General features: G+C 37.6%; 1 protein-coding gene across 2 annotated transcripts; it reads left to right on the top strand.

The window, feature by feature from the left end:
• Positions 1–451: 451 nt before the first annotated feature.
• On the top strand, positions 452–13,414 carry LOC140150525 (membrane protein BRI3-like). Of its 2 annotated transcripts, XM_072172555.1 has the most exons (4): positions 452–663; positions 6,345–6,544; positions 10,652–10,846; positions 11,961–13,414. In XM_072172555.1, the coding sequence occupies exons 2-4, from the start codon at positions 6,418–6,420 to the stop codon at positions 12,023–12,025; spliced, it is 387 nt and encodes a 128-aa protein (XP_072028656.1). In that variant the 5' UTR covers positions 452–663; positions 6,345–6,417; the 3' UTR covers positions 12,026–13,414. The 2 variants fall into 2 exon arrangements, with proteins under 2 accessions (XP_072028656.1, XP_072028657.1); XM_072172556.1 differs by lacking the exons at positions 452–663; positions 6,345–6,544 and adding an exon at positions 7,134–7,240.
• The last annotated feature ends 5,096 nt before the right edge of the window (positions 13,415–18,510 follow it).

Here is an 18,510-nt window from a genome sequence, read left to right as displayed (position 1 = left end):
TACAGCACACTTTATCAAGCAGTTCCTGTCTTGTGGAACCATCTGATTGCGATCATCAGATAGCCCCATAACCTTTGACCTTTTGTGACCTTCACTTTCAACTTGACAGTGTAAACATTGGTCAATTTCACAAGAAATACAATATAAAATAACTCAATATTCTGTATTCTTAAAGTTAAAAAACTTATGAAAATTCAGTCCGATTTAATTGTCATTTCATGTTACAGAAGCTCGAAAAACTCCAAAAAACATGCATGACCTCTTCATGAACCCGTGATTTCCCAACAGTCACATGATTGATTGACTTCCGGGTTTCAGAGGGTAGACACTCTGTTTATTTTTTTTGTATCAAATTCAATTAAAAAATATTACAACATTGATTCATTTTCACTTGTATAGTTTTGAAAAATGAAATATATTGTTTGAAAGTCATAGCTATGGAATGCTAAGGTTTCATTTGTTACAATTTAAGATTATTTTAGTCCAAGAATAATTTTGGGTTTTTCAATCAATGTCCCCAATTTACCGCTGCGTGTATCCCCCGAGTAGTATCGCATGTTTCATGACACATCGCATTGACGAGACAGAACCACAACAAATTACGAAGGAGCTGTCTACGACGTTTTCAATGAAAGCTTGCGAAATGAGCTAGCTGTGTAAATTGTGAGTATAAAGTTAACCATGTATTTTGTAAAAATTTACCTTAGGATTTCAGGAGTCACAAACTAAAAAAATAATTCAAGAGCAACAAAAACCAAACCACCACTGTGATAGGCCTACTCATGAGTCATGATGTACTGATGTCATAATAGTCAATGATAGTGTACTGATACATTCCGATCTCATGTTCTATTAAATTTAAGCTTATTTAAATTACATGTCATGGTTCAAAATATAATAGGTATTAATGTAAGTTTACTACATCAGTGGCAGTGCAAAACTCGCAGAGTGCTGTAAAAACATTGTTGAGCTCTGACTGAGCTAAGCCTAATGCTTCCGTCAATTGCAAGCCCGGCTACCAGGGCCCGGGCACTGTAGACACAATACCCGGGACTGTCACTCTGAAATTATCAGAAAGTACGTCCCCGGTACCCGGGACTGTACCCGGGATGTACAATCGGTCGTCCCGGTAGCAGGGCCATGATACCGTTATGTAGCCGGGGCTGTAAGTGTTACTCGAGTGTTACTGCTGATTTCATAGCGGGAAATCAGCGGGGGTATGTACCCGGGAATATTACCTCAAAATTACCCATCAGTAGCCGGGAAATACCAGAAAATATAAACTCGTTCTCCAATGTCAAACGCAAAAAATATCACGCTTTTGGGGGTCCATCACGATTTTGTTGGTCCATCGCGAATTTTCACGATTCACACTAGGGCGGTAGGCCTACTTCTCAAAACAAACACAAACTGATCATTAATTCCTAATAATGCAAACGTCAGCGAAAAAAGATGACTCACCAAGCTTCCAAAAGTTGTAAAATATATAAATCCGAATATGTTTATATTTAAAATTAAAATTCCTTGAATATGTACACGGATGATCCTGCATTTCATTGTGAAGCGTCAGGGGTGTCATGTTGCAGTGGTTGTGCTTCGGTGCGTATTTTTTGACACATGCTATCATCAAATAATTTTATAATATTCACCAACCATATTTTTATGTTTTTAACTGAAATCTATCATCAATCCATGCACAATCGCATGCGTCAGGGTTTTGTTTAGCAGTTTACAAAATTTGATTATTAGAAAATTTTGTTGTGAATTAAATAAGTTTTGATTCTTCATCTGTACCTCTCGCCTTGACAGCCATAAATCGCACTGGATATATTGTACCCTTTCCATGCTGATGCACGGAGCGCCGTGGGCTTGGTGCTGCAGCGAACGGGGGTGTATCGCCAGTAACCAATCAGAAACAAGCGAACCCGTACCGAGTTTTGACAAGTATTTAGTCTTTGTCATCGTCTATGATGACATCGACTGTTGAGGCTGTTGAATTTGGCTGCGTTTGACGATGTTCGATCGAGATATAGAATGGATATGTATATTCGGCACGGCCACGGGTCAAACTTCCTACCCGTATTTTCAGCAAATCTTGATTCAATACCTAACCAAATACATATTAAATAACAAATAATAAATAAGGAACATTATACTGTACCTTTTTAAACTGATCAAATAGGCCTACGCTGCCCTTTATGTAAAATTTTGTGGTATTTTTTCGCCGACATTTTATATTGTCCCAGAGTGTTGATCATAGTTCGTAGCGTAGGCCTACACAGTCCGAGTGCCGATTAAAAATATGGAAGCCTGGCTGGCAGGGGCGGGACAGTACCCAGGATAGTATGGAAATACGACATGAAGCCCGGCTGGCAGGGGCGGGGACTGTACTCGGGACATGACGTTGAAACCCGGCTGGCATTGGCGGGGACAGTACCGGGGTTTCACCCATAATTTGTGCCCGGTACCGGAGAATACCCGGGCATAGCGGGATTATTACAATTGCCTTTGGTAATCTCCCCCGCTACGTCCCCGCTGTGCCCGGGTCCCTGGTAGCCGGGCTTGCAAGCATAAGCGAGTTATTCCTCCACTGATTGTGTTAGTTCCAGTAACTGTAACCTGGGTCTCGGTATCTTTATTTAACATTATGACATTATCGGATACCGAGTTACAGGTCGCCATATTTAAGTTCATTTCGCAAATAAGCTAGCTTCAGCTTATACTGGCCATTTCGGGTGTTTCCATAACCTGACCACCTTTTCTGACCATCTTTTTTGACCATCTTTTTTGACATTATTTTGATGTTTGCTTCATTTTCTGGATGTTAAGTGACATAAAATTAAAATTATCAAGTTCAATTTGTTACGTTTTTCACAGGACAGTTAACTTCTCAGTTTAGAGAGGAGGCAATTGTCATTTCAGGTGCTGGGTCAATAATCAATAAAGTAAACAACAATTACCAATTCACAAGGTCATATTCATGATATTTGTCATACATGCCCTGGTATATTAAGGGTGCAGCATGAATGTGAATATATATGGGTTTAATTGTCTATCAGACAGACAAACAGAAAGTCTGAACAGGGAAGTGGGGTGGGGGGGGGGGGTAACACTAGGCCAGCGGCATTTCCTGTTCTGAAGATTGAAGGAGCACTGCTTGAAATATGAAGTCAGGAAAATTGGATGTGTTTATTTATTTGTTTTAAATAATTTCATGTGCCATGAAAGTTTTGTAGTTTTTAAGTTTCAAGTTTTTATTTGGAAATTGCTTTTACATCAGTGGCACTCATCTATCCAATGGTGCATCCAAGACAATAAGTATACAAACAAAATTGTATTAACCCTAACACCCAACCCTGCTTTTTGATATCGGAAGTTAAAGAAAATACGATAAAGGAGAGAAGATGAACAAAGAAGTCACTTGGCACCCCCAGGATTCGAACCTTAGACCCCCTGCATGCCAAGTACACGATCACGGACCGGTAGCTACACGGGTAACACTGCCCCGGGCAGCAATTCTGTGAGCATTTAACACTTGCCGAAATAATTGCTTTTTACAAGAAAAGGAAGAATGAAGTGAAATTTCAACAACAGCTTATGGAAAGCTTGTGATTTAAAGGTACATATAGATGATGTAGGTATTGAGTTTATATATAAATTATTTTATGGGCCGATGAAGACGGCAAATTTATTTTGCCAAAAAGACCAAAATATACCGCAGCATGTCGAAAGGGCCCAGTAAATGTCAGTATGTTGAAGGATAGGACCGAAGACATGCAGGCAGGTCTACTGATTGTGTAACATCCCAAATAATAATAATAATATTTATTTGATTTGCATAGAACTAGCCCCATTCCACAAACCTCTCGAATAGCGAGCGGAGAGAGCACTGAGCGTAGCGAGCACCGAGCGTAGCGAGCAGTGTTCGAAAGAAGCACTTATCCTCTTGTCCTCTTGTCCAAAAATCACCGGGGACAACCAAATTGAGCTATGTACTTATCCCCTGGACAACCACTATATTTTATCTCCAAAAACTTGACACATTTTGGGGACAACCAAAATACTTTGAGGACAAGCAGAATTTATGCTTTAGTTGTCCTCGGGACAACCTCCATATTTTCCTTATTTCAGACACTTGTAGCGAGGTTGGAAAATCATCATACAGGTATCAGAGTACAGCACAGAAGCCACTGCTAGATTTGCGTAAAATGTATGGAAACACATTTTTGTGCACATAATTTTAGGCCTATAACAAAATGTGTATTTTGTACAGTTGTGTTCTCTCGGTCGGGGCCACGTCACATCCATTCATGCATTGGCGTGAAAACAGCTTACCGCATATTTTTATTTGCAGAGTCGAACCTGGCACAATAGTGTGATAGCTTGTGATACACTCCAGAGTCAACTTCAGTGATTGCGAATGTTGTTTTCACTCTATTGTCAGCCGGTTCATGCCGGATGTCCGACCGACAGAAAAGCTATCGTTTCTACCCTGTGATGTATAAAAGTTACCTGTTATCTTTGATGCAGAAAACTAAGGATATTCACGCCGGAACAGGCCAAAAACCTTACCTCGATCGTAAAATCCAGCTGATGCATGTCATAAACAATTCATTAAATTCATTGTGTAAATGTCATTGATTGTGTCCATGTATTGTTATTGCACCTGCGAGAACAGTTGTCAAGCTGAGTTTGGCATTTCGCTTGACACATAAAATTACTTGCGTCGTTACCAGGCTCAAGACACACCGGTGCTAGTTTGGGGACAGTTACTACTGATACATGCGAGACGGGATCGACGCCATTTTGCAAAACAAATTTTAACATGTAAAAAAAATTAAAAGGAAAAAAAGTTCCAAGGCTTTTATCATATGCAATTTACAGCTTTTAAAAAATGTGTTAAAAACAATAAATAAATAAAAATTGACAACCAACCTACCCTAATTTTGTTTATGTTACGCCAATCAAATAATTTTGTAGGCCTTTGAAAAAAAAGGTAAAGGAGTCAAGGACTAGAGTGCCCATCTCTCTTTCATTAGCGATTAGGCCAGATTCCACAGTGAAATGTTGCTGTGGGGGGGGGGGGGAGACTGTTACCTTCCCAGCATTTATGAATACCAGTACCCATTTATACACCTAGGTGGAGAGGAGTAATCGAGATAAGGTACAGTACCAGTACCTTACTCAAGGGCACAACACGATTGCTTTGCCAGGGCTAGAATTCTCCACCTTCCAATAATGAGTCGGGAGTTTGCTGCATGCACCCAATTCATGCATTTAAAAATATGCAAATACATCTCAATTTCCCTCAATGTACCTCATTTACTCATATGTAGATCCAGGGGGTGGAGTGTAAATCCCCCCAATATTTTGATAGGGGGATGGTCCATACAATCATCCCCACATGTTGATACATGTATGTGGTTTCTGACCAAATTAACCTCATAATTAGCAAGAATTTAGCATTAGCATTAAATCAATATATATTAGGGACACTGCCAAATCACACAAAAAAGGCAGGCCATTTAAATTACAGTGAAGGCACATGTTTTAAACATCCGAAAACAGCAAAAGTATATAGTGCATGCATATAATCTAGTTTTGGGCAGGAATAAACTAGGTCCTGGGTCTGCCTTTGGTAACATATGAGACTTGTCATTAAACTTGGGTGGAAATGGGACTTCTTTGAACTTCAGTTTATAACTTGATTTTATGCTAATGCTGTTACGTAATCAAGTGTGTGATATAATTTAGTATTTGTTGTTTGAAAGACAAAGGTACAGTGTTTACCTGATCAGAGAGAAATTCCATGAAAACAATCCATATGGGGTCACAAATCAACTTTCATTACAGACTGACCAACCCTCGTATTTTCCTAAAACAATGCCACAATAGGCCTGCATTATAAATGAACACAAACTCCAAATGGCAGTGTGTCTTTATAACATTACTAATACAGTCCAACCTCTCTTATCCGGCCATGATGGGACCAAAAGCATTGTCCGGATAACTGAAAAATCCGGATAAGTGAATTACATGTAATTCTGCATTGACTGTCCCAAGTACTGAAATGGTGACAACAAAAGATTGTTTAAACATGGTGTAATAACACTGAAAGATGGCTTTAGAGTGCTTTTTGCAACATAGATGTTATTTTAAGTATTCAGAGCATGGAATTACCTGTGGTAAATCATCACAGACATATTTCCCTGTGAAGATTTCACATCCGGATAACAGAGAGATCCATATAAAAAAAGGTCCGGATAAGAGAGGTTGGACTGGTATAGTTTAATAATAGTTTTTTTATAGTTCTTAATATTTTATTTTAATTACATTTTATACAGGGTTGGTAAATAAACGCTACACATTTTCTCGACCTCATCCTCCTGTCATCAGTGCCTTAAGAGAGTGCCAAAAATGTCACAGGACAGAGAACCTCTGAAGGAGCAGAAGCCTTATGAAGCACCTCCTGCCTATAGCCCTCCTACAAACCAACAAGGATATGGAGCTGTACCACCACAATATCCTACAAATAATTATCCAGGTAAGATGCTCTGAAGGAACAGACGCCTTATGAAGCACCCCCTGCCTATAGCCCTCCTACGAACCAACAAGGATATGGAGCTGTACCGCCACAATATCCTACAAATAATTATCCAGGTAAGATGCTCTGAAGGAGCAGACGCCTTATGAAGCACCCCCTGCCTATAGCCCTCCTACGAACCAACAAGGATATGGAGCTGTACCGCCACAATATCCTACAAATAATTATCCAGGTAAGAACCTCTGAAGGAGCAGACGCCTTATGAAGCACCCCCTGCCTATAGCCCTCCTACAAACCAACAAGGATATGGAGCTGTACTGCCACAATATCCTACAAATAATTATCCAGGTAAGAACCTCTGTAGGAGCAGACGCCTTATGAAGCACCCCCTACCTATAGCCCTCCTACGAACCAACAAGGATATGGAGCTGTACCGCCACAATATCCTACAAATAATTATCCAGGTAAGATGCTCTGAAGGAGCAGACACCTTATGAAGCACCCCCTGCCTATAGCCCTCCTATGAACCAACAAGGATATGGAGCTGTACCGCCACAATATCCTACAAATAATTATCCAGGTAAGAACCTCTGAAGGAGCAGATGCCTTATGAAGCACCCCCTGCCTATAGCCCTCCTACGAACCAACAAGGATATGGAGCTGTACCGCCACAATATCCTACAAATAACTATCCAGGTAAGATGCTCTGAAGGAGCAGACGCCTTATGAAGCACCCCCTGCCTATAGCCCTCCTACAAACCAACAAGGATATGGAGCTGTACCGCCACAATATCCTACAAATAATTATCCAGGTAAGATGCTCTGAAGGAGCAGACGCCTTATGAAGCACCCCCTGCCTATAGCCCTCCTATGAACCAACAAGGATATGGAGCTGTACCACCACAATATCCTACAAATAATTATCCAGGTAAGATGCTCTGAAGGAACAGACGCCTTATGAAGCACCCCCTGCCTATAGCCCTCCTACAAACCAACAAGGATATGGAGCTGTACCGCGCATATCCTATATACAAATAACTATCCAGGTAAGATGCTCTGAAGGAGCCACCCCTTGTGAGGACTGCAAATTGGGCTACTACGATTGAAATCCATACACCCCCTATAGACGACTTGACCTTAATCTCCCATACAGAAGGTGTAGATTTCAAATGGAGTCACACATATGAAAGTCACACTCCCTGTTTGGGAGATTAAGGTCATGTCTTCCATAGTGGTTGTATGGATTTCAAGTGGAATGGCCCATTGTCAAAGTGGTGGGTATTTAAATAGCTCTGTCCACAATATTCTGAGAAAATGGGTATGTGTATTTCAGGGAAATCTGGTTATGTGTTGTGTCTCAGAAAAACAATACCTAAGACACTTTGAGAGAACAAACCACCATAAGTTGTCCTTGTTTAATTATCGTTCTTTGGAGGTGCCAGCGCAGAGCAAAGAGCATGATAAAAAATCTGATTTTTTAAAAATTATGTATAATTGTATATATTTTTAGATGTAAAAATCAGCAAGTCTAAGTCTTAGTGTACATTTTCCTACATTTGTGACCAGATGTGGTCCAATCAGGCTAAAGTTGGCCATTATGATGAAATTGAGATATAATCAAAAAGTGAGGAGAAAAAACATTTTTAATGGACATATAAAAGGTTCATAACTTTGCCGCCAAATATTAAAGAGACCTGCGATTCAACATCAGTAATTGGTAGGTACTGAGCAAGTCAGTATTAAATGGTAGTACATGTACTAAATTTTCAAAATTTCCTATTTTAGCCTGACTGCATCAGATTGGGTCACATATTTAAGTCGAATGAAGTAAATTTTCAGCAGATTAGTCGCTCGAGACTGTACCATCCTGACTGATGAAATATGAAATAAGGAACCATTATGTTTGTATACATGTGTAGGAATAGGTAAACAAAGAAGACAGTCAAATGGAGTTACCATCTGTCCCATGTTCTTGGGATGTGAGTGATGGTATAAATAATCGGTGATGCTGTATTTATGGTAATTGATAACTGTAACATATAGCTCTTCAAGAAACCAGAAGGTCTATGATACATGTAGGACTGCTACAACTACGCAATTGCGTTATTTATGGCGCAAATCATATATTTTTGGTCCAGATGCTTTTTTTTTTACATTTGGGGGGTAAAATTTATTCAAAACCAATGTAATTTGAGACCTTTGAGGCGAGTTGGAGCCTTTTGCGTAAATTATTTGAGCCTTGAGGTGACACTTGTATTTTCCATTTTTTTTGTTTTTTTTGCTTAAAGGGCAGGTCTATAGCAAAAACAACATCATATCATTGGCAAGCTAATATTATGAGGACAATGAAAATGACTCCTTTTTGAGAAAATAAGACGTTTAAAATTGATATTCAAAAAACCAACTTAGCGATGAGTTCCTTTGAACGAGACAGATTTGGCCTAGAAAAACGGTGACGTCATGAAATGAGATGTGCCCGCTGTGAGAAAAGGGACTATAAACGCTCTCAATGGACAGAACGTATGAACTGTTGTTGTTCACAGAAAAAAATCATGGGTTTTAAACATATGTATAAAATCAGCCGCTTCTTTTTTTATATATTAGTATATCAATATGAGAAATATTAGGCCTAAAAAATAAATACATGATTTGAGCTTAGAATTTCATCTGAGACTAGCATGTAAACCATGTTAAGTCCACAAACTCATGTATCTGATTTCCCTGTATATTGCAAAACTATAGTTTCTGTTGGATGAAATATTACAAAGCAAACGCATAGTACAATACTGTGTGCGCTTTGTTCCCGAAAGAGAACAATTAGTCTGCATATTGTTATGCAGCAATGTTATGGTAAGTGATAGTACAACTCATTGTTGCTAATGTCAAACTTGTCAAAGTGATTGTGATTGTATGATGAGAGCATGATAAAGTGCCCGCTTCATTTCCCTACGTCATCAGTCAAACGGGGAGAACACGTGCGCTTCAAACGGGGAAGAACACGTCGAGGCTGAACTTTACCCACACACTTCCACCTTTTTCAGGAGAAATATGCACAAAAAAATTGCAACAAGCGTCAACTTGTAATGTAATAATTATTCTCTTCGAATAGAGATAAACTTGTTTTTGCTATAGACCTGCCCTTTAAATAATACAGTTTTAATTTCTGCAGAATAATACTTTGATCTTATAGCAGGGGTGTGAGAGTTCAGATTAAAATCTGAATTCAGATTTTTTGATTTTGATTTTTATCTCTTTTTCTGCACATCCTCTGTACAAAAGTATGGGAGCTTTCTAAATTTCAGACTTTTTCAGATTTTTTCAGATTTTTTTATCTGTGCTCACTCACACCCCTGTTATAGGAAATGAGTCAAGGAAGCCTTAAATTGTCACATTATTTTATATTTCCATATGTATTGCATTGCAGTTACTGATTGTCAAATTAATAGGTCAACTAAAGTTTTTGCTATTTCCTCCATCCCAGTGAAAATCATGCACATAGGGGAAAATAAAACCCATTACAATGAGCCTTTGGATCTCACCTTTAGAACCCATACCTTTCCCTATGAGTGTGATGAGCTCTATTTTTCTCATTATTATGTTTTGATGAATCCAAGTGTGTGAAAATATTGGATCCAAAACATAATGATAAAATTGGATGTTTTACACCCAATATTTATTGGTCTCCCTATGAGTTTTAAAATATTGGACTCGACTACGTCTCGTCCAATATTTTAAACTCATAGCTTGACCAATAAATATGGGCTCAATAAATACAATTTCATATCAATATTTGAGCACAAAAACACTGCTAGCTCAGGCACTGCTCCGACTCAATCATAATAGATTATGAAGTGAAAACAAGTCACAATTCTGCCCCTTTTGGATGCAACATTGTATTTGTAATTTTTTTGGTATTTTTTTTTTCAATTTTTTAAAGTAAATCATGAATGATTGCAGCACTTGGCTCTAGGTCCAGGGGCTCTCCAAATCTGCAACAAATAAAAAACCAACCCAAAAAAAACACACCAAATTATTATTTTGTAGCAGTACAGGCCACAATTTAACTACATGTTTTTGTACTAATGTTTTTGTTATTTATGCCCCCAGGTTACCAATCAGGAGCACCGCCTGGATACCAACCGATGCCAGGAGCTATGGCGCCCCCTTATGGGGGTCAACCAGTACAGGTCACTACTACTAATGTGGTCGTAGTCGGTGGCTGCCCGGCTTGTCGTGTCGGGATATTAGAGGATGATTTTACATTGCTGGGTGTGTGTTGCGCTATTCTGTTCTTCCCACTTGGTAAGTAAAAAATTCATGGTTTTCCTATTGCCAGTGTAAACCTATGACAAATTTGGCTGGTTTGCAAGGGAGAAATTGAGGCAAGCCATCAATCAACAAGGTCATTTTGTGATTCACAGCCTCATCCCCCCACTTTACTCAAGTTGAGATTTTTATACCACTGGAAACCTCTGGCTACATAATGTTTATTTACACAAAATTTCTTGGAGATTAATTTGTTTAGCAAAAATATCATCAAAATTGATTTACGTTCTGGTTAACAGAATAAAATTACAACACAGTAGCTTATGGAGAAGTGTAATACTTATGCACAACTCTCAAACGCAAAATCGGAATCAAGTGCAATTTTGGGAATAAGCTTGTTCCATGGATATCTACTAAAATGTTATAAAAAGAGGATGCTAGTATCACAAAATACTCCTTTGATAACCTATTCAATTAACTCTCCATCCAGGAAAGAAAATACCCAGAGACACCAATTGCATTTACCTTGTGTGTCGCATGCCTTTGCCTTTGTGCTCACCAAAATTCTTATAGGTTACACACCCATTGTATTTTTATGCGGTTTTTGCATTTTGTGAAGAAATGAGAAAACAAAATTGGACAAAGTGGTATGCAAAATGAAGGGGCAAATCTTCTCGTTCTGTTGGTGGCATCGGTATCAATGTAGCTTACATACTTTTCAAGGTAGAAGCCAAAAAGCGGTACATCAGTCATGTAGCTACATTGATACCGATGCCACCAATAGATCGAGAAGATTTGCCCCTTCATTTTGCATACCATTTTGTCCAATTTTTTTTCTTATTTTTCAAAAATGCAAAAAACACAAAAAATGCAATGGGTGTAGTACCCTTAAGCATGTGATTGCCTTCAAAAAAAGAAGTCAAAATTGTATGCAATTGTTGTTATGTTAATTCAGGCATTTGTCATTCTAGATATTGTGTATTATTGAAGTTGTGAAATAAATGTTTCTTGAATTGAATTTTTGACCCTGCTTCATCCATTTATATTTGTGAACTAGATTTATGAAAATGTGTTATTTCGTTCATCTTACGTGTAAGAAAATCTTTGTAAGTAGTACATTATTTATATTTATGATATGTTTTGTCCACAGGTATTTTATGCTGCCTAGCAATGAGACAACGGAGATGCCCAAACTGTGGAGCCGTCTTTGGGTGACTTGTGAAGCCTCCTCCAAAGAACAACTCTCATGGTGTCAGAGGTGGGATCCTTCCTCAGTACATAGGTGGCAGCGGTGGGATTACCTATAAAGCAACTAACAATAAGAGAGATGCGATTCTACCTCTAACCATTCAACAACTGGAAGTGATTCGTAGACAATCTGTTCTTTCCTATCTAATACACACCCGAGTGAATTTCAGGGATCTTTGGGGAGGCTTACGGAGGCGCGTTGATAATTCTAAACCACACACAGTGTGATTCACAGATATTGCTACATATTTATAATGGCTGAACTTAATTGGATTTCTCTATCTCAATCTCTTTTTCTAGAAGATTCATAAGTTGGATTCTTCCAATAACATGTTTGTAATTATAGTGGAATAGTATGTGTAATATAGTCACTGTATCAAATTGGGTTTAATTAATTTTTTTTTATTATGATCAATTTTCATTTTTCAAGGTAGGAAGTGATTCTGTACATATTACAAGTTGAATTTTGTAAATATATTTAGAACTTTGTAAAATACAATATAGGCCTATATCTTAGTGCAACATAAATATTGATGTTATATTGAAGCTGCATCTGAATTCGCAATAGCTGCTCTATAGACATTTGACATTTTCTGCATTCCATGTGTTTTGCACATCCAACAATATGATATATAGCAGCTATTGTAGATACATCCATGTAGTCAACATCCAGGCCTGGAAAAAATTGGCAAATTGTCAATCTCCTTGCCAGGAAATTTGGGCATTTGGAGGGAAATTGTGCTATTCTGGATAAAGAAATACATGGGCGATGTTGGGAAATACTGCTTTGTTGGAGGGAAATTAATAATTTTTTCCAGCCCTGGTCAACATCCAATTTCTGCTGTGTATCATACTACATCTTTTTTATATATTATGTTTTCTATAGGAAAAAAATAATAAATATTAGCATTTAAAATAACAATAAGTTTTGGTCCAAAAGTATATATATAGTACTCGGACTACTCACTCGATATCATTTGTGTATCGTTTGTTAACACTGCGCAAACAAGCACGTGTAATCATAATCACTGCGAGTAAGCTTGCATACTTGTTGATGGGTTATTTTCTAATGAAACAAATTTGTAAAATGGTGGTAATGAATGACAATAATAACTTATATCTATCTGTTTTACTGATATTGTTGGGATTTGTGTTGGGCCTCGGTATTAAATTACCTCGGCCCAAAACAAACCCTCCAATTTCCTGCAATGACCTCAAACCAGAAAGCATGCACACACAGTTATTATTGTTGGAATATGATTCTATCTTCATGATACGATATATGATAGTAAGATGTAAAATATGATATATGTAACGTATGCGATTCAATTTTATTGGGCAATATCAAAGACCTTAGATACAAAATCTACCATTGTGGACTATTAATGATTGTGTGTACAAAGTACAATGGTATATTTTCTATCTGGGGTCTTAAAATATTGCCCAATAAAATTGAATGTGTATGGGCTGCATTATATGCCAAAATGATTTGAAAAAATTAAGTTTTAAATCTTCATCGGTTTCTTTTCTACATAAGAGTTTGTATGAAAACCATGAGGTTAATATTAAGGGTTTATTTAGTGCAAGCTGTCCCCATTGGTAATAGCTGCCAGGTGTCATATGTACAATATAGAATGCAGAAAGTGCCAAATGTCTATAAGGCAGCTATTGCAGATAGGGCCTTCTTGCTACACCTCAATATCAAGGGTCTTGTGCAACATTGTCCCATCTGTAATAGCTGCTAGGTGTCATATGTGTACAATATAGAATACAGAAATGGTCAAATGTCTATAGGGCAGCTATTGCAGGTAGGGCCTTCTTGCTACACCTCAATATCAAGGGTCTTGTGCAACATTATCCCATCTGCAATAGCTGCCAGGTGTCATATGTGTACAATATAGAATACAGAAATGGTCAAATGTCTATAGGGCAGCTATTGCAGATAGGACCTTCTTGCTACACCTCAATATCAAGGGTCTTGTGCAACATTGTCCCATCTGTAATAGCTGCCAGGTGTCATATGTGTACAATATAGAATGCAGAAATGGTCAAATGGCTATAGGGCAGCTATTGCAGGTAGGGCCTTCTTGCTACACCTCATTATCAAGGGTCTTGTGCAACATTGTACCATCTGCAATAGCTGTCAGATGTCATATGTGTACAATATAGAATTCAGAAATTGTCAAATGCCTACAGGGCAGCCATTGCAGGTAGGGCCTTCTTGCTACACCTCAATATCAAGGGTCTTGTGCAACATTGTCCCATCTGCAATAGCTGCCAGGTTTCATATGTGTACAATATAGAATACAGAAATGGTCAAATGTCTATAGGGCAGCTATTGCAGATAGGGCCTTCTTGCTACACCTCAATATCAAGGGTCTTGTGCAACATTATCCCATCTGCAATAGCTGCCAGGTGTCATATGTGTACAATATAGAATACAGAAATGGTCAAATGTCTATAGGGCAGCTATTGCAGATAGGGCCTTCTTGCTACACCTCAATATCAAGGGTCTTGTGCAACATTATCCCATCTGCAATAGCTGCCAGGTGTCATATGTGTACAATATAGAATACAGAAATTGTCAAATGTCTATAAGGCAGCTATTGCAGATAGGGCCTTCTTGCTACACCTCAATATCAAGGGTCTTGTGCAAGAAGACCCCATCTGTAATAGCTGCCAGGTGTCATATGTGTACAATATAGAATGCAGAAATGATCAAATGGCTATAAGGCAGCTATTGCAGATAGGGCGTTCTTGCACTTATTCCTTGAATTATATTATTATTGAAATTAAAATTTAAAATTATTCAAATTATTGTGAAACACAGAACTTTCCACTGGGCTATTCCAGTTGTAATCCACACACCCCATGTGGAAGACATGACCTTAATCTCCTACACAGGGAGTGTTGATTTGAAATGGAGTCACCCATTTAGGTAATCCCATTTGAAATTCACATTCCCTATATGTGGAAGGTTAAGGTCATGTCTTACATGGGGGTACATGGATTTCAAGTGGAATAGTCCATTTTACCGCACCAAAGACTTGTTTATATATTTGCATTTTTCATAAACAATATTTTTGCTGTAATGTAAGATTATATTTTTGGAGGGCGTCTTTTTTACACCATATGGGCAATTTATGAAATCGAGCTGCTTATCATTCTGATATACAGGATAAGTTCCCCTTAACGCTTTTAGAAATAAGTGACAAGAATATTTACGTGGGATTTTACGAAATGTGAAAATTTAAAGTGGTATGTGTAGCCAATATTTGTTTAGGCTACACATACGTTTTACATTTTTACATTAAATTTCATAAAATATTTTGTCCATTTATTTCAAAAAGCGTTAGGGGGTACCTTATAGGTTGTGGATCCTATACATGCTGCCATTGGCAAATCTAGCCAGGTCAGCTACATAGAAACTTGACATAAAGTTTGTTATCTGATTCATAGAAGAGTTTTAATCTTAGCACTGAACAATTTTTCACTCACCTGGAACATTTGGCTATAAAATACATATTATACAGTTGATATCCACACAACCCCTATGGAAAACACCTTTTAAGGTGTTAAAATCTTCCACATTAAAAATCTTCCACAAAATCTTCCACATTAGTACACAGGGAGTGTGAATTTTAAATGGGGTTACCTGACTCCATCTGAAATCTACACTCCCTGTGTGGGAGATTAAGATCATAGTTTCCATACTGCGTGTAGGGATTTCAACTGGAATAGCCTTTTGATTGTTATTGTTAAATTAGCCCTTTTTTGGGTGATCTTTGTAAGTGCTTTACAGTGCATTTGGACGGGCACTTATCAGAAGGGCTTACTAGACGGGTGGTGCACATGATAAACTTGTGTAAGGTGGGCCAACTACTTACTTACTTCTAGGTATAAAAAAAAGTAATAATTGAGCACAAGATGACAATGATATGTGGGAATAATAGACTTCATTTTATAGTGGTAAGGTACCGATTATGACGTTATTGATTTGTCGACAAATTATCAACGTAGGATCTTGAGATTTGATGATTGTCGACAGTAGCCGGATGGCGCATGCCAGGTGTGCGCATTGATGCGGATCTGGCCCTCCATGTGAAATCGCCTTTGTTATATTCCTAATAAGGTCTTAGTGGCAATACGGTATTTGTACCTCTTATCATATGTGACCCGATTAAGGTGGTACTACACCCCTTGATAAATTTATGACTATTTTTGCATTTTTCTCAAAAAATTATAACACACTGGTAACAAAAGTTATATATTATAGGGGCAAGGAATCCATTTACTACACTGGAATTTCAGTGACTCAAGACAGGTGGTATGTTATTTATGATAAGAAAAGAGGTACCGCTAGAATGTACCGCAATCATTTCTTAACAATATAAAGAACCACTTGTCTTGAATCGGATTTGTTGCCCTATGATATACATAGCTTTTGTTACCAGTGTGTAGTTGTTTTTTAAAGAAAAATTCAAAATTAGTCACAAAGTTTATCAGGGGGTGTAGTATATACCATCATAAGATCACTCAGGCTAATGTCAGCAAATATGAAACTGAGATATAGCCAGAAATAAGTTAGGGCTATTATATAAATAGTTAGTCATAGTGGAATATAAAAATGTGTAACTTCACAACCAAATCAGTTATAAACATGGGGTTTGGACTGATAGAAAGGGAATTTTTTACTTTATATTAACCTGATAATAACTCAAGTTTGAAAGAATATGACTTTAGTCTGAGTTAACTGGATCGGGTCACATATATAATATTCAACCCTTCTCATTTGCACAATTTCCATGATTATGTAATTATATTAATACAATATACAAAATGTAATATATTTAATTTGAAATATTTGTTCAAAATTGTAGCAGAAACAACAAAATGTATATTTTGTATTTTAAAAATGACACTGATAAATTATCTCATTTGCATGCAAATTGCTAACCCCATGGGCACTACTGCCTTCCTTACAGTGCATCCGATTGGTTAATTTAATACTATAATCATCTCAGTAACCAATCAATAAATGGCTTTTAGATCGCTTAGCACTTATAAGCTTAATTCCCATCAGCCCTACTGACTATTCTTACCATATCTCTGATTGGCTCAACACATGATATAGTCCTCTTTGTAACCAATCTAAACAGCTCTTACAGGATAATTCGACCAGTAGTGCCCATAGGGTTTATGATACACATGGAAAACCTGTGTTATTATGCAAATCAATAATATGTAAAATACTTTGTATTAATAGTGATTTGTAACTGATTTAAGAATGATTTTGGATGATATGCATATGATATGAGCAAGTAAACTATAATAAGATTAAGAACTATTCCAATGAAATGATAGGAAAGCTGCAAATCTTTATTTTTTGAGTGATGGCCAGCTTTTTAAGGCCCCCCAAAAAAGATTGTTTGCTTGTCCTCCACAGACCGACCCTAATCTGGAAAATCTGGAAAAAAGTTGTTTTTTTGTTTTACTGTACAAATGAATACCAACCCTAATTTTGGAAATCCCAGAAAAAGGTTTTTTTTCCTTTCAACATTTTTGACATCCTGAAAAGTTGTTCTTACAGTTTCTAAACACTTCTAATCTAAACTGTTTTAAAAACATAAATGAAGGGGTACAGTAGAGAAATATCCCAATTTACAACTATTTGGGTTATTTATTAAGCTAATTAAAGGCATACAGTGATGTTTTGGCTATGACCTTAAAAAAAAAATCCCGACTGACCCAATTCTGAAAAAGTTGTGGAGGACAAGCAAACTATCTTTTTTGGCCTAATCTATGGCCCTGATGCTTCCTCACTTGGGTGTTCAAACATGAATATTTCAAAGAAGAATTCTTTTGTTTTCTACTGTTTTCTGGCATGTACAGTGAACCATCTCCTTATCTCCGTGGTGACTTTCTGCTCATTTTGTAAGAACTGGTCTCATATTGAGTGATTCCAGTTGAAATCCATACACCCCTGTGGAAGACATGACCTTGATCTCCCACACAGGGAGTGTGAATTTCAAATGGAGTCACCCATTTAGTGTTGTCTACTCCAAAATGGGTTACTCCAGTTGAAATCCATACACCCACTATTGAATACATGACCTTAATCTTCCACACAGTGCATGTAGATTTCAAATTGAGTTGTCCATTCATGTAACTCAATTTGTAATTCACACTCCATGTGTGGGAGATTAAGGTCATGTCTTCCAGAGGGGGTGTATGGATTTCAACTGGAATCGCCCATTGACATGCTGTAAAAGTGGATATTTTTGAGGAACATTAATTTCAACACTTCACACTCAACACAGCTACAGGTAGCGTAGCCGGGTGGGGGCAATGTTTTATTTCAGTGGCGTGACTTTTGTTGGTCATTTGGGGAAAAACGTTAAAAACATCAAAATTTGCTCCTAATCAGACTCCATTCGGGGGAACTGAACATC

This window comes from Amphiura filiformis, chromosome 4 (genome assembly GCF_039555335.1).
Source record: "Amphiura filiformis chromosome 4, Afil_fr2py, whole genome shotgun sequence".
NCBI lineage: Eukaryota > Metazoa > Echinodermata > Ophiuroidea > Amphilepidida > Amphiuridae > Amphiura > Amphiura filiformis.
This window is presented reverse-complemented; position numbering and strand designations above follow the sequence as displayed.